Genomic DNA, 24,492 nt, shown 5'->3' on the forward strand with positions numbered 1-24,492 from the left:
AATTTTGCTGGGAGGGCAAATAGCTCATTACCTTGCAAGTGCCATTGGTAAAGAGTAATTTGTTTCGTATGTAAATATTCTTTGCTTAACCTACAACTTATAGAAGTTAAAATAACGATTGAATCTGAAAAGTGCAAACGGTACATCTTTCCTGTGTGTGAAATAGGGATGACTTTTATTTCAAATTTCATATCCAATTGAGTACGTTTGGGACAATGTAAAGTGAAAATTTGTAGGGCTTTGGGGAAGGAGCAGGGGAGTGGGTCTAATTGGATAGCTCTTTCAAAGAGCTGGCACAGGCACAATGGGCCGAATGGCCTCCTGTGCTGTAGCATTCTATGATGATTCCATATCACATCAAAAAATTGACAGAAAGGTTTCCCCGAGTTTATCCAGCGAATAGCAGGACATGTCTTAATTCACCAAAAACAAGTAAAAACTGAAAATGTTGATTGGGGTAGAACTTCCACGAGGGCTGTCCAATCTCCCGCTGTAACTTTGGAAGATACCCTGGAGAAACAGCATAAACGGCTGTTTATGCCGTTTCTCCGTGGTTTCCACCGATTTTCCGCCGAAGCTATGGTGGATGTTTGGGATAACCTCTGCGGAAATTCCAGGCAATTGTGTTTTTAAAGCCCTTTTTACTTAGAATTCTTTGTTACAGGAAGTTGGAATGTGGAGTGATGCAATTAGAATTTGTAAAGAATATATCCCTAACAAGCTTGAACAACTCCAGGAGGAATATGAACAGGAAGCAATTAAGAAAGGAACAAAGTGAGCAAATTACCTTACAAAGTGGAAATGCATGTATTTGTAATTATAAAGATTATTACCAATTACATGGCTATAAAAATAAACAATTTATATTCTAGCTTTGGTAGGAAGGATATATAAAGTAGGATTTATATGTTTTTTTCTATAAACGAAAGCGTGTTTGTTATAAACACCTGAGAGGGAAAAATGAATACTATAAACTTTTCCCACCATTTTTATCACCGTCTACTGCTGAGAGAATTGATGGTGACTTATTTGAAAGCCTTTGCCAATGCTACTTTGAAGTGCAACTAAGATGCATGTGAGAGCAGCCAGTGGAAACCCACCCGCTCATATTTTTCTCCACATTGCCTTCTCATTTGACTCTCCATCTGATTTTTCCATCTTTGCCTTAGTGAGGCACTTGTTAATAGTTAAATGGTAAAATAATTGAAAATATAAAACATTCATAAAATCTCATTCAGTGCCCACTAGCTGCAGATATCTTTCACATTTCAGTATTTATATTCAACGTGAATCCTATGCATGCCAAGTTACAGAACATTGGCAAGCAGTCGAAGATGCCCTTGCCAGTGATCCTCGGCTTCCTATACTCGCAAGTGACAAATTTGGCACAACCTGGACATTGTTCAGCAGGTGGTCTCCTGGCTTGCCTACAGGGTGTTCAAAATAAATATGGTGGTATAAAATTGATCAAAAGTATAAAAGTAACTGCCTCTAGAATTAGAGGAGCATCTTCAGTCTTTAGCATTTGAGAGAGAAATTCAATGACCAGGTCCTTGATCAAATTTGCACCTTTGTAAACTTTGCAGTTTTCTTAGGAACTTGCACATTTCATAAAATGAAGTGTCATCCATACAGCCATTGTTCTTTGTTACACGTATTTCTTCACATATGTAGTGCTGTGATTGGACTTGCTGACAATCATTTTTATGATGAACAGAAATTAGGATAACATATAATTGTTAATGTATTAGACAAAATTATAAATATTTTTCTCCACTCATTCATAACTATATTATATAATTACAGTTTCTAAACAACTTCTATAATTCCCTGTCCATTGCCTGTAACAGCATTGACTGTTCATTTAGGCATTAACATATTTTGTTCATTTAACTCCTATTGATTTCATAATTGTGTCTCACAGGGGAGTAGAAGGAATAGTTGAACAGGCCAGAGAATGGGAGCAATCAGGAGAATATATCAGGGCCGTGGAATGTTACCTTAAAGTCAAAGAGACTAATAACCTGGCTCTGATGGAGAAGTGCTGGATGAAGGTAAAATATGTGCTTCAAATATTGCATTCCTAGCAAGAGGAACATTTCTTAGTTGAAGCAGAGCCAATAGTCCTTGGTTACCAAAATGTTCTGTAGGCTACTAGATGCCAAATACTAGGGGCACGATTTTAAAATGCCAGCCGAGGGTGGGGGTGGGTCATTGGGCACGCGGATAACCTGAATAATAAAATCTTAACGTTCCCCACATGTTCGTGACTTAATTGGTGCCCCTTAATGTTGTTTCTGGTTTGCTGTCCGAAAGTCGTGCAGCGGGCAGACTGCGCACCCGCATGACCTGCTGTCAGCTGGAGCATCTGGATTTAAAGGGCCATTGCACCAATGGCTTTTGCTGGAGCAAGGAGCAAGCATGCAGAATGGAGCAGCAGAAGGGCAAGAGAGCTCCAAGATTCAGTGACGCCTCACTAGAGGTGGTGCTGGCCAGGGTAAGGAAGAGGAGGGAATTATTTTACTCGACCGACAGGAGGAAGCGCCCTGCCTCTGCCACCAAGAAGGCCTGGCTCGAGGGGGCAGAGGAGGTCACCAGCAGGAGCAACATCTCCCACACTTGGGTCCAGTGCAGGAAGTGTTTCAATGACCTAACTAGGTCAGTGAAAGTGAGTACACTTACTGATTCTCCTGCATTCCATGGTGCACATCATCTCTTCCCCCCACCCCCCACCAAAGCAATGCATTCATCGGCTGACCACTTCACCCTCACTCACTCACTTTCTCCCCTTGTAGGAGAAGAGAGCTCAAAATGCAAGCGAGAGGGCGAGGACTGGAGGGGGGGGGCACAACAAATAGTGGTCCTCACAGACACGGAGGAGGAGGCGTTAGAGATCAGCTGCACCCTCGAGTGCCTGTCCGTCGGGGACGCCGAGACTGGCACCCCACAAATGTCTGGTGACACAACTTCAACATTCATCACATGCAACACGAATTGATGTTAAGAATGTTTGGTATGTTGAACACCTCAGTATGGCTCATCGCAACGTTACACATCTGTGATGATGCTTAATATTGCCTTCTGTTCTCTTCCAGGCCCTTCAACGACTGAAGTGACGGGAGAGAACGATTCCTCAGAGGAACTCCCGGCCTCCGAGGGCGCACCATCACATCTTAGTGAGCCATCCACCAGCGCAGATACACCTCGGGGGTCCTAATAGTCAGTTAGTTGGTCAGTCAGTTAGTTCAAAAGGAGAATGATCGAGGGACAGCATCACATTTGCGAGGTACTGGAACAGGTGCCACGCACACTCTCCACAATAGCGGTGAGGATGAAAGAGTCCACCTCCTGCATTAGTGGAATGGTAGCACAGGTACGTGCAGGGATGTCTGAGATAGTGACGCAGGTAAGTGCGGGAATGTCTGCGATGGAGAGAAGGCTAGCCTCCATTGTGAGCCATGCTTGAAGCTCAAATGAGTCCATTCAGGCCCTGACAACTGTCGCTCGGACTCAGGGTGAACAACATTCTGCCGCCTTAAACAGGCAGACAGAAATTTTACAACTGGGCTTCCAAGGCATGACACATGTCCTCTAAACTGTTGTCCAGTAGGGTGGTAGGAGTGATGTGGGCCTTGCCCAGGAGAGGGATGATGGCAAAAGGGGACATGGAAGTGGGGATGCCACTCAAAGCGCCCCCACGTCTCAGCTGTTGCCCCACCTCTCAACCAGTACCTGCAATGCTGCCTCCTCTCCAGGTGGCCGAATCTGCCCCTGCACAAGTGCAGGTGGAGCAGTCTTTGGAGGGACCCCTCACGGGCTCCAAAACCCAAAGGGCATAGGCTGAAAGCATTTAAGCAGTCAGGGCATGTACATGAGCAACCTGCCACTACCTCTGCTGCAGCCACAGGGTATGCATCACGTAGAAGAAGTAGGAAGAGAAAGGGTAAGGTTTTGTGATCACGAAGGGAATGCAAAAGGGTGTTTGACATACTGTCATGTTTTTCATTATATTTGGTTTTTGTTAAATTCACATTAAGTGTTATACTTCTCACCACTACTGCCACGTCTTGCCCATTCTTGACTGCTTTTTGTGATAGTGCCCTTTCATGTGCTTCATCATAAACGGCGAGACTTGATGCCACCCAGTGGGTGAGTTTACAGTGGATGTATGTGTAGTTGTAGGACTGTTTTGTGCTGGTTTTGATGCTGCTCTTTCCAGGTGGTCTGAGGACTGGACTATTCCAACTCTGTGATCTCCTTATGAGAATCGTTCAAATATTAGTGACTCGCTGGCCTCACGAACAGCCAGGTGAGCCGCTGCTCTGCCGATGGGTTCCTCCTCTTGCTCCTTCTCAATGTTGATGGGAGATTTGGATGTTGGATTAGGGCATGGGGCCTCATCAACCGGTAACTCCCTCTGTTGCGCCATGTAGTGCAGGACACAACAAACGACTATAGTTCGACCCACTCTCGATGGTGCGTATTGAAGTGCTCCCCCACCGATTCAGGCACCGAAATCGCATCTTCAGCAGTCCTATCGCATGTTCAATGGCAGACCTGGTGGCGATGTGACTGTCGTATCAACGCTGTTCCTCGCTGATGGGGTTCCTTGGAGGTGTCATGAGCCACGTATGCAGGGGGTGTTCCTTGTCTCCGAGGAGCCAGCCCTTAAGACTATTTGATGAGGGGAAGAGGGCCGGGATGTTGGATTGCCTCAGAATGAATGAATCATGGCAGCTGCCAGGGAATCCGGCACACACATGAAGAAATCTTTTCCAGTGGTCACAAACTTGCTGCGTGTTGATGGAGTGATGTCCTTTTCTATTGATGATTAGTCCTGGCTCGAGAGGTGCTCAGATTGCTATATGCGTGCAATCGATTGTACCCTATACCCGTGGGAAGCCAGCCATAGAGTGGAAACCCACTGCCCTCTCCCTCTGACTGAGGCCGTCCTTGGGGAAGTTGACATAGTGGGACTCCCTGCGAAACAAATCATCAGTGACCTGTCTTATGCATTCGTGGGCAGACGACTGAGAGATCCCGGTGGTGTCACTGGTGGCACCCTGGAATGATCCGAAGGAAAAGAAGTGGAGGCCAGTGGTCACTTTAACTGTGACGGGCAATGCGATACCACCAAGCCCAGCCAGGAGCAGCTCGACATGAAGGAGGCTGCAGATGTCTGCAACCACCTGGCGACTCACTCTCAGCCTCCGTAGGCACTACTCAGAGAGGTCCAGGAAGCCCAGCCTCGGTCTGTAGACCATCTAACGAGGATAGTGCCTCCTGTGACGTTGGTCCCTCTGTTGTTCCCCTCTCTGCTCATGCAGGTGCCTGTGGCGCACCTCTATATTGTGGAGCTTCAAGTGGCGGAAGTGCACGCCATGCCTGGCGAGGATGGTGATGTTCCTCCTCCTTGGATGTACTGGTGAATGCAGCCATTGTGCCCCCATCCTGATGGTGTCAGTTTGAGGAGGTCCAAAAAGCAGATAACTATATGTAAACAGAACAATTCTGAGTGTGAACCAAGAATTTTCAGTCTAACCACAAAGATCTCCCAGCCAAAAGTTTGTCTGAGAGAACTGAGTGCCCTGCTGCAATAACTCACCTTTTATTCCCATCTGTCAAACAGGGATTTAAATGTCCAAATGGCTGCCGGCTGCAACCCGCCTACTTTCCAGTGGCATGCTTCACACAGCATGGGAAACACCTAGAGGCAGCGTTAAAATCGCTTGCCAGCATGATTAATTACATTAAGGCAGATTTAAAGTAATTTAAGTACTTCATTTGTTGGTTTTAATATCGTCCCGCCTGCTTTAATTGCCGGTGGGACTTCCGGGTTCGGGAATGGTGCGCGCACCCAGATGGCTCGAGGTTGTGCGTGTTTTTCAGCGGGTTCCCGCTCCAGAAATGCCTGATTTTGTTTGCCCCCAATGCACCCGCACTTTGAAGTTAAAATCGTGCCCCAGAACTCTAGTTGGCCACGAGTGTCTCGCATGAAGAAATCTTCACAGTGGTAGATGGCTACATTACTATCCGAAGAATAACTTCTGTATGTACATGATAAGAAATCAATATCTTAGGTTTTGAGACCTTTGCTGAATTTTAAAGGACATCCAAGAAGTGCAGAAAGTTTATTCACAATCAGATGACTGCATTCTTTTTGATGAATTATTTATTTTGATGAATGAGTAGTTTTTTTTTATTCGTTCACGGGATGTGGGCGTCGCTGGCGAGGCCAGCATTTATTGCCCATCCCTAATTGCCCTTGAGAAGGTGGTGGTGAGCCGCCTTCATGAACCGCTGCAGTCCGTGTGGTGACGGTTCTCCCACAGTGCTGTTAGGAAGGGAGTTCCAGGATTTTGACCCAGCGACAATGAAGGAACGGCGATATATTTCCAAGTCAGGATGGTGTGTGACTTGGAGGGGAACGTGCAGGTGGTGTTGTTCCCATGTACCTGCTGCTCTTGTCCTTCTAGGTGGTAGAGGTTGCGGGTTTGGGAGGTGCTGTCGAAGAAGCCTTGGCGAGTTGCTGCAGTGCATCCTGTGGATGGTGCACACTGCAGCCACAGTGCGCCGGTGGTGAAGGGAGTGAATGTTTAGGGTGGTGGATGGGGTGCCAATCAAGCGGGCTGCTTTATCTTGGATGGTGTCGAGCTTCTTGAGTGTTGTTGGAGCTGCACTCATCCAGGCAAGTGGAGAGTATTCCATCACACTCCTGACTTGTGCCTTGTAGATGGTGGAAAGGCTTTGGGGAGTCAGGAGGTGAGTCACTCGCCGCAGAATACCCAGCCTCTGACCTGCTCTCATAGCCACAGTATTTATATGGCTGGTCCAGTTAAGTTTCTGGTCAATGGTGACCCCCAGGATGTTGATGGTGGGGGATTCGGTGATGGTAATGCCATTGAATGTCAAGGGGAGGTGGTTAGACTCTCTCTTGTTGGAGATGGTCATTGCCTGGCACTTATCTGGCGCGAATGTTACTTGCCACTTATGAGCCCAAGCCTGGATGTTGTCCAGGTCTTGCTGCATGCGGGCTCGGACTGCTTCATTATTTGAGGGGTTGCGAATGGAGCTGAACACTGTGCAGTCATCAGCGAACATCCCCATTTCTGACCTTATGATGGAGGGAAGGTCATTGATGAAGCAGCTAAAGATGGTTGGGCCTAGGACACTGCCCTGAGGAACTCCTGCAGCAATGTCATGAGGCTGAGATGATTGGCCTCCAACAACCACTACCATCTTCCTTTGTGCGAGGTATGACTCCAGCCACTGGAGAATTTTCCCCCTGATTCCCATTGACTTCAATTTTACTAGGGCTCCTTGGTGCCACACTCGGTCAAATGCTGCCTTGATGTCAAGGGCAGTCACTCTCACCTCACCTCTGAAATTCAGCTCTTTTGTCCATGTTTGGACCAGGGCTGTAATGAGGTCACCAGAAAACAATTTTTACCCTAAAATGAAAAGCAACACCAGAAAATTATCTTTATCCTTTGCACCACCAACATTGTGATAGTCCTTTAAATATTAAAATGTAAGTGGTAGATTAAAGATGCAAAACACCACACACTGTTGTGAAGTGCAGTTGTCACAAAAGCTAAATGACTGAAATTAACAAGCATAAACCATTGAATCTGTGTGTCAAGGTTGATTATTTCACCTGAAAGAAAAGGACGCAGAGAAATGGAGGTGGTAACTGAATGGTTTAAACTCCATTTAAATTTGTAATGCTTCATTAGAGTTCTATGTACCATGATTTTTTTCCCCCCACAGGTGCTGATTAACCTGCTCTGTGTTTCCAGCGTTTTCTGTTTTGTTTTAGCTTTCTAGCATTTACAGTTTTTGCTTTTTTGGATTATCTCTTTTGTTTTTTACTTTTCAATTTCTAATGTAATTCATCTGCCTAAATTTCATGCCTGGCTATTACCTATGTCGCAAAATATTTTGTCGTTCTTGCTTCTTTGAAGTCTGTGCCTGGCTATATTTTTGCAATGTAATTTTTTTTTACAAAGGCTCTCGCGCAAATATTCCTTGTATTAATGGCTTCTTTATATTCCAGGCTGCTGAATTGTCCATCAAATTCTTAAACCAGGAAAAAACTCTTGAGGTGATTCAGACAGTTGGTCCTCGTCTGATTGAAATACAGAAATACAGTGCGGTATGGATCAGGATTAATCTAAATTGTTTTGATTCGGTTATATATGTGAAAGTAAATATATTGTAAGTAACCTTTAAATAATAACAGAAAATGCTTGGAATACTCAGCAGTTCTGTCAATATCTGAAGGAGAAAAGATAGGTTAATATTTTGGATAGAGATCCTTCATTAGGACTGACAAAGGATCTCTGCCTGAAATGTTAATCTCTTTTCTCTTTCAAATGCTGATGGACCTGCTATACATATATATATGGTATTTTCTGTTTTATTTCCATTGTAAGCAACCCTTCATAGGTAGTGTAGTGGTTATATTACTGGACTAGAAATTCAGAGAATGTGAGTTCAAATCCCAAGTTTGACAATTTGAATTCAGTTTTTAAAAATCTAGAAATAAAAAGCTGGTACCAGTACAAGTGACCTTGAAGCTGTCAGATTGTCATAAAAACCCAACTGGTTCACTAATGTCCTTTAGGTAAGGAAACCTGCTGCCCTTACCCAGTCTGGCCTATATGTGACTTCAGTCCCACACCAACATGGTTGGGTCTTAACTGCCCGTTTGGCCTAGCAAGCCACTCAGCTGTATCAAACTGCTCAAGAAGGCCCACCACCATCTTCTGAAGGGCAGCTAGGGATGAGCAATAAATGCCGTCCTTGCCAGCAACAACCACATCCCGAGAATGATTTTTAAAAACCTTGCCAGCAAGCTAAGATTTCATAAATAGCCAGGTGTCCCTCTGATTTCCCGATTGCACACTTTTCCTTATGTGGGAGACAACTTACAAAATGTGGACTACTGCATCTAAAATGCACTCATTCACTTTTTGCTAGTGATTTTTAACTGTAAGTAAAGGTGCAGGTTGACGTTTAGTTAATTTGGCTTTTCTCAAAACATACTGAGGTCGAGTTTCCGCTTGTTTACGCCAGTAATATCAGTGCAACTTGGGCGGAATCGGCCAAACCAGTTCAAAAGATCGGGGAATTTTAAACGTAAGTGGGTTTACCGCGATCTTTTATGCTGGTTCAAGATTCAATTTGCCCTGAGCAGGCCCCGCCCACAAAACTGGCCACGCCCCCAGGTCAACATTGCGAGATTCCACCGAATGCACTGGTTTGGGAAGGCTCTTCAAATTGCGCTCATTGCCTTGGGCGCACAGGCACTAGTAGGCACGTTTAAAAAGTTTTTACAGATCAAAAAATATTTAATTTACTAAGAAACCAGTGATATTAGTAAATGGTTCACAATTGTTTTTTTTTAAGTCATTTTCAGTGATTTAAAATCAGGTTATTCACAGGTGGAGGACTGGACATCCTTATTAAAAATGCTTTTTTTTTGTGATAGACCCATTTTCAGCTGTATTAATAAAACTGCACCAGGTTGCCACTCTGAAATACATCAATGAATATTTTTTAGTGCAAAGAAAAAAAGTAAACTATTACATTCTGTTAAGCTGCCCAATTGCGCTGGTTCATGGAAATTTTTATTTTTGTGATTATACAAATGCATTTTAGGAAACTTGAACTGTAACCTAACCAGTGCAATTTTGGGCGCAATCAGAAAACTCTACCCTACTATGAATAGAGAATTGCTGACACTGACTAAGTGTGTAGCAGTGTGTAGTCCCCCCCCCCCCCAAACATCTTGGGCCTCCACTTGCACCTGGAGCAACTCTGATAACATAAGTTATGGAGGTGGCCCATCTGCAACTGAAAGTGTCTCCCACTCTAACATTGATATCAATGCTTCAGGCAGGCCTTGCTGCCAATCTGAAGATGCCAAGGTCAGGAATAGTTAAAACAGACTGGGTGCTGAAGTTGTTTCACCAAGTACACTAGCACTTCTAGATGGGCATGCAGCCTAGTCCAGAACAAAGCTTTCCCTGTTAGTTGAATGAATGTCACTGGTGCAGTGATGGGTCTCTATGAGAAGTAGATCAGCAGGAGATATGCGCTTTGTATTGAAAGTACTTCTCGTGGGCTTTCCTTCTCCGTTAACTTAGATTTGTTTTGTCAATTTTTAGTTTTGGCACACAGCAGAGTACCGCTGAGTACCTCACATTAGGGAAAGAAAAAACTGAGCCATACATCTTATCCTACTTTGAGCATCCATCTTATAAGCCTGTTGGAAACTTCATTCATAGTATTTTTAGTCCAGACCACAACAGCTATTGTTCTGAATTTGATTCTGTACAAACAGTGGTAATTTAAGGAAATACTTCATTAGATTATTAGTTGAAGCATTATAAATTCTGATCCAGCAGAAATGTAGCACTAATCTCGTCTTTGCTGAAACCCTCATCCATGCTTTTGTTCCCTCTCGACTCGACTATTCCAATACTCTCCTGGCCAGCCTCCCACCTTGCACCCTCCGTAAACTTGAGCTCTTCCAAAACCCATATACCTAACTCATACCGAGTCCTGTTCACCCATAACCTCTGCTCGCCGACCTAAATTTGCTCCCGATCCGGCAATGCCTCAATTTTAAAATTCTTATCTTTTTGTTTTCAAATCCCTCCGTGGCCTCACCCCTCTCTATCTCTCTAACCTCCTACAAGTCTCTGAGATCTCTGCACTCCTCCAATTCTGGCTTCATGCGCATCCCTGCTTTTCTTTGGTCCACCATTAGTGGCCATGCCTGCAGCTGCCTAGGCCCTAAGCTCTGGAATTCCCTCCCTAAACCTCTCTGCCTCTCTACCCCCTCCCCTCCTTTAAGATGCTTCTTAACGCCTACCTCTTTGACCAAACTTTTGGTCACTTGTCCTAATATCTCCTTATGCGGCTCGGTGTCACATTTTGTTTGATAATAGCCCCTGTGAAGCGCTTTGGGACGTTTTACTACGTTAAAGATGCTATATAAATGCAAATTGTTGATGTAAATCAAAGCAATTTTAATGCTCTGAAAGCAGGTTACTTTTTTAATGATAATTATTGATTGTCATCTTTAAGAGTTGAAAAATTATGATCAAAGTGGCATTTTAAAGAGTAAAAAAAACACTTTGAAAGTTGTCCTTCCTTGTGTGTAATTCGGTGGCTAAGAGCTGTTCTGCTGAGTTTAAAAGGGAAACAGGCAGAACTTGATTGGAGAGAGATGTGAGCAGTGTTTGACATGGCACTTTCGGCATGCCTCAATGTCCGGCCTCCGTAAAAATGAGGGATTAATGAAAACTGTTGGGTACAATTGACAGTCCACCAATATTAAAAAAAAAAGGATTTTACTTTGTAAAAGTGTAGTTAAGGAAATTCATATGGCAATTCTGAAGAATTATCCTATTGTAATCCTTTAGCTGCAAATATGAAAAAAGAAAGTTAATATATTATGAGCTGGAAACTTTTTACCATTTGTAGAATTAAGCAATTGGCCACAAAGATTGCTTTTATCTTGTTCCAACATGTATGGTACTGTTCCAACTAAAAAAGATCTTTAACCATAACTATCAAAATGTTTCCCTTTTAAACTTAGTAGAACAGCTCTTAGCCACTGAATTACACACAAGCAAGAACAACTTTCAAAGCGTTTTTTCTATTCTTTAAAATGCCACTTTGACCACAGGAACAGGCTCCTAATATATTCAGAAGAGCTGTTGGGCAAACTGTTCACAGTATAATATTTACTGTAAAATCTGGCTTGAATGTCAAGCCATATGTAAAATCTCTTTGACAAATTACAAATCAAGCTTGCAGGTCATAACATTTGTATGAATTTATGACCAATACAACCAATTTTATGGGAAGTAGTTATCCTACTTCCCATAGGAAATCCTTTAATCCCCTGTAATTGTGCAACATTAAGCATGACTCTTTATATAAGATACTGACTTGACAGTTTGTTTTTAAGGTTTTTACTGTGTTTGCCTGTTATGATCATATTTATACAAAGACTGGCCTCCAACAAATAATGTGATGATACTATTTTGGAGGTACATTTCACGTAAGCTGCAAAACATGACCATGTTTCACATTACTGTTATCCTCTAGAGCTCTCTGGAATAAAATTTCAATCATAGGACATTTAAAAACCAATAAACTATAAACTACAACCAAACAATATAGAAAGAAATATGTGGAAAGATTTTGTGTCAAAAACTGCATCTTCTGAAACATCTACATGCCCAACCCAACTGTCATTATTCTACCTTTTTTTGTGTTTTAAAAAAAGCATTTATTTCATCTATCTTTATAACAATTTTTTTAATGTTTGAAAACTGGAATAAATATAATACCACACAGCTACCAGTTCAAAATCATATTTAAAGGACTTGTGAACCTAATCAAACATAACACATTTGTAGTTTTATCACTTGTATTTTATGCAGTTGGTTCCACTCCTTTTTTAAATGTGATATCACACTGGGTGCTCTGTGGCATCCTCTATGCTGTGTTGTGTTATATTGGCTAATTTATAATGAACCATTTTTCAGTCAGTATCCTTAATTTTTATTATTTAATTGTTTTGTAATGCTGTGGTTTTCCAGGCAGCTGAATTGTACCTTAATATGGATCTCATTAAAGAAGCCATAGACTGTTTCATAGGAGGGGAAGAATGGAACAAAGCCAAGCGTGTGGCAAAGGAGTTAGATCCCAGGTAACAACTTTCTAAATTGCAATATGTTAGGAACAATTAAGTACTCTAGAGTGATCACAAGTCAAGAATCTCATCAAGAGATTCATTTATAATGAAATAAATCATTGCCTATAGTTTCTGTCCATTGACTATGGATAAACAGAAGTCTTTCAAAGTTTAATTAGTTTATTAGTAATCTGAGCACATGGATAAGATTGCTTTCACGAAATAATTTAATCCACAGCCACCCAATAAGAAAGACTTAAATGTGTGGAAAAAATTAATAATAAAAGTTTTTGGTATTAATTTATATATTGTTGAGTTTGATGTAACAGATTTATTGCATTTTGCATCTGATATTTTGTGCTTTTTTCAACCAGTAGGAGATAGGAACAGGAGGAGGCCATTCAGCCCCTCGTGCCTGCTCCGCCATTTGATAAGATCATGGCTGATCTGTGATCTAACTCCATATACCCGCCTTTGGCCCATATCCCTTAATACCTTTGATTGCCAAAAAGCTATCAATCTCACATTTAAATTTAGCAATTGAGCTAGTATCAATTGCCGTTTGCGGAAGAGAGTTCCAAACTTCTGCCACCCTTTGTGTGTAGAAATGTTTTCTAATCTCGCTCCTGAAAGGTCTGGCTCTAATTTTTAGACTGTGCCCCCTACTCCTAGAATCCCCAACCAGCAGAAATAGTTTCTATCTATCCACCCTATCTGTTCCCCTTAATATCTTTTAAACTTCGATCAGATCACCCCTTAACCTTCAAAACTCTAGAGAATACAACCCCAATTTGTGTAATCTCTCCTCGTAACTTAACCCTTGAATTCCGGGTATCATTCTAGTAAACCTACGCTGCACTCCCTCCAAAGCCAATTTGTCCTTCCGAAGGTGCGATGCCCAGAACTGCTCACAGTACTCCAGGTGCGGACTAACCAGGGTTTTGTATAGCTGCAGCATAACTTCTGCCCCCTTGTACTCTAGTCCTCCAGATATAAAGGCCAGCATTCCATTAGCCTTCTTGATTATTTTATGCACCTGTTCATGACACTTCAATGATCTATGTCCCTGAACCCCTAGGTCCCTTTGGACTTCCACTGTTTTTAACTTTTTACCATTTAGAAAGTACCCTGTTCTATCCTTTTTTGATCCAAAGTGGATGACCTCACATTTGTCTACATTGAATTCCATTTGCCACAGTTTTGCCCATTCATTTAATCTATCAATATCGCTTTGTAATTTTATGTTTTCATCTACACTGCTTACAATGCCACCAATCTTTGTGTCATCGGCAAACTTAGATATGAGACTTTGTATGCCTTCATCTAAGTCGTTAATAAATATTGTGAATAATTGAGGCCGCAAGACAGATCCCTGCGGGACTCCACTAGTCACATCCTGCCAATGTGAGTACCTACCCATTATCCCTACTCTCTGTTGCCTTTCGCTCAGCCAACTTCCTAACCAATTCCGTACTTTTCCCTCGATTCCATGGGCTTCTAAGTTAGCTAACAGTCTCTTATGTGGGACCTTATCAAATGCCTTCTGGAAGTCCATATAAATAACATCCATTGACATTCCCCTGTCCACTACTTTAGTCACCTCTTCAAAAAATTCAATCAGGTTTGTCAGGCACGACCTACCTTTCACAAATCCATGCTGGCTCTCTCTGATTAATTGAACATTCTTGAGGTGTTCAGTCACCCTATCCTTAATTACAGACTCCAGCATTTTCCCCACAACAGATGTTAGGCTAACTGGTCTATAATTCCCTGGTTTCCCTCTCTCTTCTTTCTTAAAAAGCGGAGTGACATGTGCAATTTTCCAATCCAGAGGGACAGTTCCTGAATCTAGAGAACTTTGAAAGATTATAGGGAGGGCATCTGCAATGTGCTCACCTACTTCCTTTAAAACCCTGGGATGGAAACCATCTGGTCCTGGGGATTTGTCACTCTTTAGTGCTATTATTTTCTTCATTACTGTTGCTTTCCTTATATTAATTTTATCGAGTCCCTGTCCCCGATTCAATATTAGTTTTCTTGGGATTTCCGGCATGCTATCCTCTTTATCTACTGTAAATACTGATGCAAGGTAATTGTTCAACATATCCGCCATTTCCCCATTGTCAATGAAAATATCCCCACTTTCAGTTTTTAAGGGGCCAACACTGCTCTGGACCCCACCCTCTTTTTCCTAATATAACTATAAAAGTTCTTTGTATTGGTTTTGATATCCCTTGCAAGTTTCTTTTCATACTCTCTTTTTGTAGCTCTTACTATCTGTTTTGTGACCCTTTGTTGATCTTTGTATCTTTCCCATTCGCCAGGATCTGTGCCATTTTTTGCCTTTTTGTATGCCCTTTCCTTATGTCTTATACTGTCTCTTACCTCTTTGGTTGTCCATGGCTGTTTTTTTTTTTGGCAAGTAGAGTTCTTGCCCCTCAGGGGTATAAACCAATTCTGTATCACATTAAATGTTTCTTTAAACATTTCCCACTGATCATCAGTCGTTTTACCCATTAACAGATTTGCCCAGTTTACTGTGGACAGTCTCTGGGGGAGATGGCTTATCAGGGGAAAGCAGCAAGAGCCAAGTTCGTGGCACCACGGGTGGCTCTGCTGTACAGGAGGGGAGGAAGAAGAGTGGCAGGGCAAATATGATAGGAGATTCAATTGCAAGGGGAACAGATAGGCGTTTCTGCGGCCGCAAACGTGACTCCAGAATGGTATGTTGCCTCCCTGGTGCTAGGGTCAAGGATGTCACGGAACGGCTGCAGGGCATTCTGGAGGGGGAGGGTGAACAGCCAGTAGTCGTGGTCCATATCGGTACCAACGACATAGGTAAAAAAAGGGATGAGGTCCTGCAAGGTGAATTCAAGGAGTTAGGAGATAAATTAAAAAGCAGGACCTCAAAGGCAGTGATCTCAGGATTACTACCAGTGCCACGTGCTAGTGAGTGTAAGAACAGGAGAATAGACAGGATGAATGCGTGGCTGCAGGGATGGTGTAGGAGGGAGGGATTTAGATTCCTGGGACATTGGGACCGGTTCTGGGGAAGGTGGGACCTGTACAAGCGAGAAAGGTTACACCCGAGCAGGACCGGGACCAATGTCCTCGCGGGGGTGTTTGCCAGTGCTGTTGGGGAAGGTTTAAACTAGAGTGGCAGGGGGATGGGAACCTGAGCGGGGAGTCAGAAGGGAGTAAAGTTGAAAGCAGCAAGAGAGGGGAAGACCCAGGGGAAATTTATAATACAAATAGTACAAACAGTTGTTCAAGAACAAGTGAAAGGGAAAAGCGTAGAGCAGTGCAAAGAAAGTGTACTTTCGACACTACAGATAAAGTGAAAACTAGAAGGCGTAAGGCGATTATCCCAGCATCAAAGCTGAAGGTCAGACTAGGGTGTGTGGCCCAATTAAAAGTTCTATATACAAATGCACGGAGTATAAGGAATAAATTAAATGAACTACAGGTTCAAATTCAAATTGGAGGGTATGACATGATAACTGTTACTGAGACATGGCTGCAGGATGGTCAGGATTGGGAACTAAATATACCGGGTTATAAGGTCTACAGGAGAGATACGGAAAATGGAAGAGGGGGAGGAGTAGCCTTAGTGATTAGAAATGAAATCAATTCAATGATAAAGGAGGATATAACAAGAGGTAAGCAGCCAACAAAGACCTTATGGGTTGAATTGAGAAATAGGAAAGGATCTAAGACTATAGTGGGAGTTGTGTATAGGACCTCTGGCAGCAGCTCTGAAGTGCTAGATTGTATAAATGCAGAGATTAGACAAGCGTGTAAGAAAGGCCTTAATGGGGGACTTTAACCTTCACATAGATTGGGGAAAGCAGACTAGCAAACTGTCAGAAATGTAGTGAATTTCTTGAGTGTGTCTGGGATAGTTTTCGACAGCAGTATGTCCCAGAGGCAACAAGGGGGCAAGCCATACTAGATTAGTAATGAGTAATGAACCAGATTTAGTTAACAGCTTAACTGTGCGTGAACATCTATCCAATAGCGATCATAATTGATCGAGTTCAATGTAGTGTTTGAAAGGGAAAAAAGTGAGTCAGCTGCTAAGATTCTAGACTTGGGTAAGGCCGACTTCAATGGGATGAGACAGAGACTGTCCACAGTCAACTGGGCAAATCTGTTAATGGGTAAAACGACTGATGATCAGTAGGAAATGTTTAAAGAAACTTTTAATGAGATACAGAACTGGTTTATACCCCTGAGGGGCAAGAACTCTACTTGCCAAAAAAAACAGCCATGGACAACTAAAGAGGGTAAGGGACAGTATAAGACATAAGGAAAGGGCATACAAAAAGGCAAAAAATAGTGCAGATCCTGGCGAATGGGAAAGATACAAAGATCAACAAAGGGTCACAAAACAGATAGTAAGAGCTACAAAAAGAGAGTATGAAAAGAAACTTGCAAGGGATATCAAAACCAATACAAAGAACTTTTATAGTTATATGAGGAAAAAGAGGGTGGTCAGGAGCAGTGTTGGCCCCTTAAAAACTGAAAGTGGGGATATTGTCATTGACAATGGGGAAATGGCGGACATGTTGAATAATTACTTTGCGTCAGTATTTACAGTAGAAAAAGAGAATAGCATGCCGGAAATATTGAATCGGGGACAGGGACTCGATAAGTAAAGCAACAGTAATGAAGAAAATAATAGCACTAAAGAGTGACAAATCCCCAGGACCAGATGGTTTCCATCCCAGGGTTTTAAAGGAAGTAGGTGAGCAGATTGCAGATGCCCTCCCTATAATCTTTCAAAGTTCTCTAGATTCAGGAACTGTCCCTCTGGATTGGAAAATGTCACTCCGCTTTTTAAGAAAGGAGAGAAAGGGAAACCAGGGAATTATGGACCAGTTAGCCTAACATCTGTTGTGGGGAAATTGCTGGAGTCTCTAATTAAGGATAGGTCCCACATAAGAGACTGTTAGCTAATTTAGAAGCTCATGGAATCGAGGGAAAAGTACGGACTTGGTTAGGAAATTGGCTGAGCGAAAGGCGACAGAAAGTAGGGATAATGGGTAAGTATTCACATTGGCAGGATGTGACAAGAGGAGTCCCGCAGGGATCTGTCTTGGGGCCTCAATTATTCACAATATTAATTAACGACTTAGATGAAGGCATACAAAGTCTCATATCTAAGTTTGCCGATGACACAAAGATTGGTGGCATTGTGAGCAGTGTAGATGAAAACATAAAATTACAAAGGGATATCCAGACTTCAAGGGTTAGGTTACGAGGAGAGATTACACAAATTGGGGTTGTATTCTCTCGAGTTTCGAAGGTTAAGGGGTGATCTGATCGAAGTTTATAAGATATTAAGGGGAACAGATAGGGTGGATAGAGAGAAACTATTTCCGCTGGTTGGGGATTTTAGGAGTAGTGGGCACAGTCTAAAAATTAGAGCCAGACCTTTCAGGAGCGAGATTAGAAAACATTTCTACACACAAAGGGTGGTAGAAGTTTGGAACACTCTTCCGCAAACGGCAATTGATACTAGCTCAATTGCTAAATTTAAATCTGATATAGATAGCTTTTTGCCAACCAAAGGTATTAAGGGATATGGGCCAAAGGCGGGTATATGGAGTTAGATCACAGATCAGCCATGATCTTATCAAATGGCGGAGCAGGCACGAGGGGCTGAATGGCCTACTCCTGTTCCTATGTTCCCATATTGATAGATTAGGTGAATGGGCAAAATTGTGGCAAATGGAATTCAATGTAGACAAATGTGAGGTCATCCACTTTGGATCAAAAAAGGATAGAACAGGGTACTTTCTAAATGGTAAAAAGTTAAAAACTGTGGATGTCCAAAGGGACTTAGGGTTTCAGGTACATAGATCATTGAAGTGTCATGAACAGGTGCATAAAATAATCAAGAAGGCTAATGGAATGCTGGCCTTTATATCTGGAGGACTAGAGTACAAGGGGGCAGAAGTTATGCTGCAGCTATACAAAACCCTGGTTAGACCGCACCTGGAGTTCTGTGAGCAGTTCTGGGCACCGCACCTTCGGAAGGACATATTGGCCTTGGAGGGAGTGCAGCGTAGGTTTACTAGAATGATACCTGGACTTCAAGGGTTAAGTTACGAGGAGAGATTACACAAATTGGGGTTGTATTCTCTCGAGTTTTGAAGGTTAAGGGGTGATCTGATCGAAGTTTATAAGATATTAAGGGGAACGGATAGGGTGGATAGAGAGAAACTATTTCTGCTGGTTGGGGATTCTAGGAGTAGGGGGCACAGTCTAAAAATTAGAGCCAGACCTTTCAGGAGCGAGATTAGAAAACATTTCTACACACAAAGGGTGGTAGAAGTTTGGAACTCTCTTCCGCAAACGGCAATTGATACTAGCTCAATTGCTAAATTTAAATGTGAGATTGATGGCTTTTTGGCAATCAAAGGTATTAAGGGATATGGGCCAAAGGCGGGTCATGGCGTTAGATCACAGATCAGCCATGATCTTATCAAATGGCGGAGCAGGCACGAGGGGCTGAATGGCCTACTCCTGTTCCTCTGTTCCTATGTTCCTATCCCTTTGAAGTCGGCCTTACCCAAGTCTAGAATCTTAGCAGCTAACTCACTTTTTTCCCTTTCAAACACTACATTGAACTCGATCATGTTATGATCGCTATTGGATAGATGTTCACGTACAGTTAAGCCGTTAACTAAATCTGGTTCATTACTCATTACTAAATCTAATGTGGCTTGCCCCCTTGTTGCCTCTAGGACATACTGCTGTAGAAAACTATCCCGAACACACTCAAGAAATTCACTACCTTTCTGACAGTTGCTCGTCTGCTTTTCCCAATCTATGTGAAGGTTAAAGTCCCCCATTAAGACCACTATGCCTTTCTTACACGCTTGTCTAATCTCTGCATTTATACAATCTAGCACTTCAGAGCTGCTGCCAGGGGTCCTATACACAATTCCCCCTATAGTCTTAGATCCTTTCCTATTTCTCAATTCAACCCATAAGGTCTCTGTTGGCTGCTTACCTCTCGTTATATCCTCCTTTATCATTGAAGTGATTTCATCTCTAATCTTTAAGGCTACTCCTCCCCCTCCCATTTTCCCTGTCTCTCCTGTAGACCTTATAACCCAGTATATTTAGTTCCCAATCCTGACCATCCTGCAGCCATGTCTCAGTGATAGCTATCATGTCATACCCTCCAATTTGAATTTGAACCTGTAGTTCATTTAATTTATTCCTTATATTCCGTGCATTTGTATATAGAACTCTTGGTTGGGCCACAGACTCTAGCCTGACCTTCAGCTTTGATGCTGGGTTAATCGCCTTACACCTTCTCGTTTTCACTTTATCTGTAGTGTCTAAAGTACACTTTCTTTCTGCTGCTCTTTGCTTTTCTCCTTCACTTGTTCTTGAACAACTGTTTGTACTATTTGTATTGATGTGGAGACACCCAGACACTCCATATAGTTGATCTGTGATACCCACATGGAAGGATGTAATTTTTTGAGCTTTTTGAATTTGTTAATGAACATGTTTGATCATAATTCAGATCGACAAACAGCACACTTAACTATTCTGAATCATATTTTTCTCCATTTCTTCCAATGGCCTTGTACTTCTGTCAGTTGGTTTTCCATGACTTCTATTGTTTATTTTGTTGGCCCTATAATTCTTAATGACATCTTGTATTTTAAGTTTTGTTTTCAAATTAGGCAAGAACATACTAAATAGTGAGTACTTTGCTCTGCAATTGCTATTGTTACCAGTGTATTACTTTTCGTACGTCATATTGCGTATAATACTAAAAAAAATACATTTTGTACATACCTCAAATTTAAACATTTTAATTCAACAACTCTAACTTTAATATGTTTCTGTATTGCTGCATAGAAATGCAACACTAAATTCAACTCAAATGATAAATTTCTGAAAATGAAAGGTTTGGTGGATACTTTGTTAAATGCTAGTACTAGCCAAATAAGGTAAGGAAATATCAATCAATAAAAGTTTTTAAAAACTTGATTGATTCCTGAAAATAGTTTAATTTTGTAACAGTATCAAGTGCCATAATTAAAATAACTTTTAAAGTTACAAATTTTTACTGCTAATATTTCACTTTGGCATAGTAGTACAACTATTGCCTACCTACCAGTAGGTTATGCATTCAAGCTCCACTCCAGGACTTGAACACATAATCCAGACGGACACTTCAGTGCAGTACTGAGGGACGCTGCATTGTGAGAGGTGTCGTCTTTTTCGGATGAGATGTTAAACAGAGAGCCCATCTTCCCGTTCAGGTGGACGTAAGACATTCCATGGGAGCTTTCTCGGTGTCCTGGCCAACATTCATCCCTCAACTAATACCACCAAAACTGATTTTCTAGTCACTTCTCTCATTTGCAATTGATGGGACTGTGCTGTGTGCAAATTGGCTGCTGTGTTTGTGTACAAAATAACAATGACTACACTTCATTAGCTGTGAAGAGCCTTGGGACACCCTGAGAACAGGAAAGGTGCTATTTAAATACCTCATTCTTTCTTTCTCTCCATTATTTTATCCAGATACGAAGACTACGTTGATCAAAGCTATAAGGAATATTTGAAAAATCAAGGCAAAGTAGATTCAGTAAGAATTTCATTTGATTTGCATAGTAAATTGACGTGACATTATTAGACAATCTGCATATATTTATTTTAAGTCTATTTACTTAAGCAATGTTTGCTTTGGAGGTTAAAACTGGAGTGTGAATTCTTTTTATGAAAAAGAAGTTTTAAGAAATGTTCTTGAAGAGATTTGAGGAAATATATATATTTTGTAAGTTTTTAAAATTTTCATTCCTTTGGCTTTGTAATCTCTTTACTCTATGTGGCCGATTTTACTAAATTGTGATCCCAGCAAGGAACCTCACCTCCTGTGAGCGCATGTCAAGAACTCACTGATGATATTGAAATTCATAGGCAAAAAATCATGCTGAGCATGCCTGCAATTTCCCAATATGTACTGCCACTAGGCGAGCCCCCATACCGTGAGTACGATTTCCTGGCAATGTGGATGGGCTCGAGATCCGCTCCAGCGCCTCTGCCTGTGTTGTTCTGTAACCAGTGCAAATGCTGTGACAAAGTGTATGGAAACAGTGGGCAAGTTTCAGCTACAACACCATATCAAGCATTCAGAAGACAGCAAACTTTCAGTAGCTCCATTTGATCATGGTGGGGATGTTAAGGGACCGAATCATCAAGATACTTTGCCAGAATCTTAGGTAAAAGGGTACTCAAATTGTCAAAGATATGCTGTTGAAAGATACTTTCAGTTTAGTTTTAAAGAGATTGAGGATAGAGCATATTGGGCAGTGAACGGCGAACAAATGACATTAGCCATTCGTTAGACTTGCACTTGCCCATAGACTTTCTATGGGGTTTTGCACAACAGGACATCCAAATGGTGTGGCACCCTCAACAGGGCATCTTGGATCTGTGTGAACAGAGCAAGCAACTGTGTATCTCCTTGTCCAATCAGATTGAAGAGTTGTTACTGAGCAGCGCAGAGTCTGAACCAGGAAGTGTAACTTAGAATAATGAATTCAGTGTCAAATCAGGTACAAAAAGCGAAATAGAGAGAGAGAGAAAAAGTTTTTAAAAAAAAGTTACTTAATTTTTTGAAAATCTCCAACAATAATTAAAAGCTGAAGGAATGAGACTCCACACTTGTAAAAGTTAATTTTCAGTGCCAGAGAGGTTGTTTGGCAGTAATTAAGATTTACCATGCTGTTAAAAGAGTACTTAGACTGGAATGGACAAGCCCTAACTTTTTGTGGTGTGTTTAGTCCGTATCTGCAACGTCAGTACAGGAACTTCATGCCATTCAATACATTTGAATAGAGAGCCAGATGACAAGATGCAATTTTTGCGCAGTTTACGGAGGGGCAGCGCATCTCAGATAGCAACTTCCAGATTTTCGCGTTTAACTGCGCATGTGCGCTCCCCAGATGTTGCTGACCGATTTGCATATAAATAGCGGTGAGCGCTTTTAGCCTCACCGTTATTTTCACAGCAATATCTAGCTCAATATCAGCACTTTAAGTTGGATTGGCGGGGGGAAATTAGCTTTTTGTAAACTCCCTTTGACTAGGACCATGGACTAGACAGAAGAGAAGTGGAGTCTATTCTTTTGATATGTGCTTCATCCAGCTGGAAGTGTTAGACACTCTATATAATTCATACATATTTTTCTGATATATTATTTTAAATTGTTTTAATTTTTTCCAGCTGGTTGGAGTGGATGTGATAGCTGCACTTGACATGTATGTTGAACGAGGACAATGGGAAAAATGCATCGAAACTGCTAATAAGCAGGTAAAGCAGACATTTTTGTTTCCGAGTATTTCCTATATTATTGACCAAAATTTCACACCCACTAATGTTACATCTGCACCTTCATGTATTTCTTAAATATTTCAAAATTTATTTTCACGAAATAAAAGTGCTGCTTTGTTTATTTTTTTATTATTCGTTCATGGGGTGTGGGCGTCACTGGCGAGGCCGGCATTTATTGCCCATCCCTAATTGCCCTTGAGAAAGTGGTGGTGAGCCGCCTTCTTGAACCGCTGCAGTCCGTGTGGTGAAGGTTCTCCCACTGTGCTGTTAGGAAGGGAGTTCCAGGATTTTGACCCAGCGACAATGAAGGAACGGCGATATATTTCCAAGTCAGGATGGTGTGTGACTTGGAGAGGAACGTGCAGGTGGTGTTGTTCCCATGTGCCTGCTGCTCTTGTCCTTCTAGGTGGTAGAGGTCGCGGGTTTGGGAGGTGCTGTCGAAGAAGCCTTGGCGAGTTGCTGCAGTGCATCCTGTGGATGGTACACACTGCAGCCACTGTGCGCCGGTGGTGAAGGGAGTGAATGTTTAGGGTGGTGGATGGGGTGCCAATCAAGCGGGCTGCTTTATCTTGGATACAATGTTAAATTCCCTCTATGTAAATGAGTTTCAATCTGAAGAAACTGGAAAATATCTTATTAGTGTGTTTTATTAGTGTTGACTGATACTTCACCCAAATTGGTTGTTATGTGTAAAATACAGTGGATTCTTGTGGAAAATTTGTCACATAGTCATTAATTTATGGTTTGAAGAGCATTTTAAAGTTGTAAACAAGGTGCCCTCTGAGTAGCCTCACAATAAAATAAATTCCAATTTATATTGCATCAAATGTTGAAACATATAAGATTGTGAAGGGGCTTGATCGGGTGGATGCGGTGAGGATGTTCCCAAGGTTGGGTGAAACTAGAACTAGGGGGCATAATCTTAGAATAAGGGGCTGCTCCTTCAAAACTGAGATGAGGAGAAACTTCTTCACTCAGAGGGTGGTAGGTCTGTGGAATTTGCTGCCCCAGGAAGCTGTGGAAGCTACATCATTGAATAAATTCAAAGCAGAAATAGACAGTTTCCTAGAAGTGAAGGGAATTAGAGGTTACGGGGAGCAGGCAGGAAATTGGACATGAATTTAGATTTGAGGTGTTGTGGGAAAAATCACCACTCGGAATCAGACTTAAAGATTCAACATGCAGTTTATTGGACAAAGCTTTGGGAGAAGACTGGACATTCCGCAAACACAAAGCGCATTTCAGTGTGGTTTTAGGGTAAATACCACTGTCGTGTACCCATTAGTCACTTCATCGTTGCCTTTAATTCAACAGTCCAAAATCCACGCTAACAGAGGTTAGGATCAGATCAGCCATGATCTTATTAAATGGCGGAGCAGGCTCGAAGGGCCGATTGGCCTACT

General features: G+C 42.0%; 1 protein-coding gene across 1 annotated transcript in view; it reads left to right on the forward strand.

Annotated features, from left to right (window-relative positions):
* The window catches only part of ift172 (intraflagellar transport 172), a 139,442-nt gene that overhangs the window by 91,059 nt on the left and 23,891 nt on the right, over nt 1–24,492 (forward strand). The window contains exons 34-39 of the mRNA XM_067984452.1: nt 665–774; nt 1,925–2,054; nt 8,057–8,155; nt 12,624–12,733; nt 21,278–21,341; nt 22,982–23,068. Of these exons, the coding sequence (XP_067840553.1) occupies nt 665–774; nt 1,925–2,054; nt 8,057–8,155; nt 12,624–12,733; nt 21,278–21,341; nt 22,982–23,068 (600 nt within the window). The remainder of the gene's footprint in view (nt 1–664; nt 775–1,924; nt 2,055–8,056; nt 8,156–12,623; nt 12,734–21,277; nt 21,342–22,981; nt 23,069–24,492) is intronic.

The sequence above is a fragment of the Heptranchias perlo genome, chromosome 5, assembly GCF_035084215.1.
Source record: "Heptranchias perlo isolate sHepPer1 chromosome 5, sHepPer1.hap1, whole genome shotgun sequence".
NCBI classification, from domain to species: Eukaryota; Metazoa; Chordata; class Chondrichthyes; order Hexanchiformes; family Hexanchidae; genus Heptranchias; species Heptranchias perlo.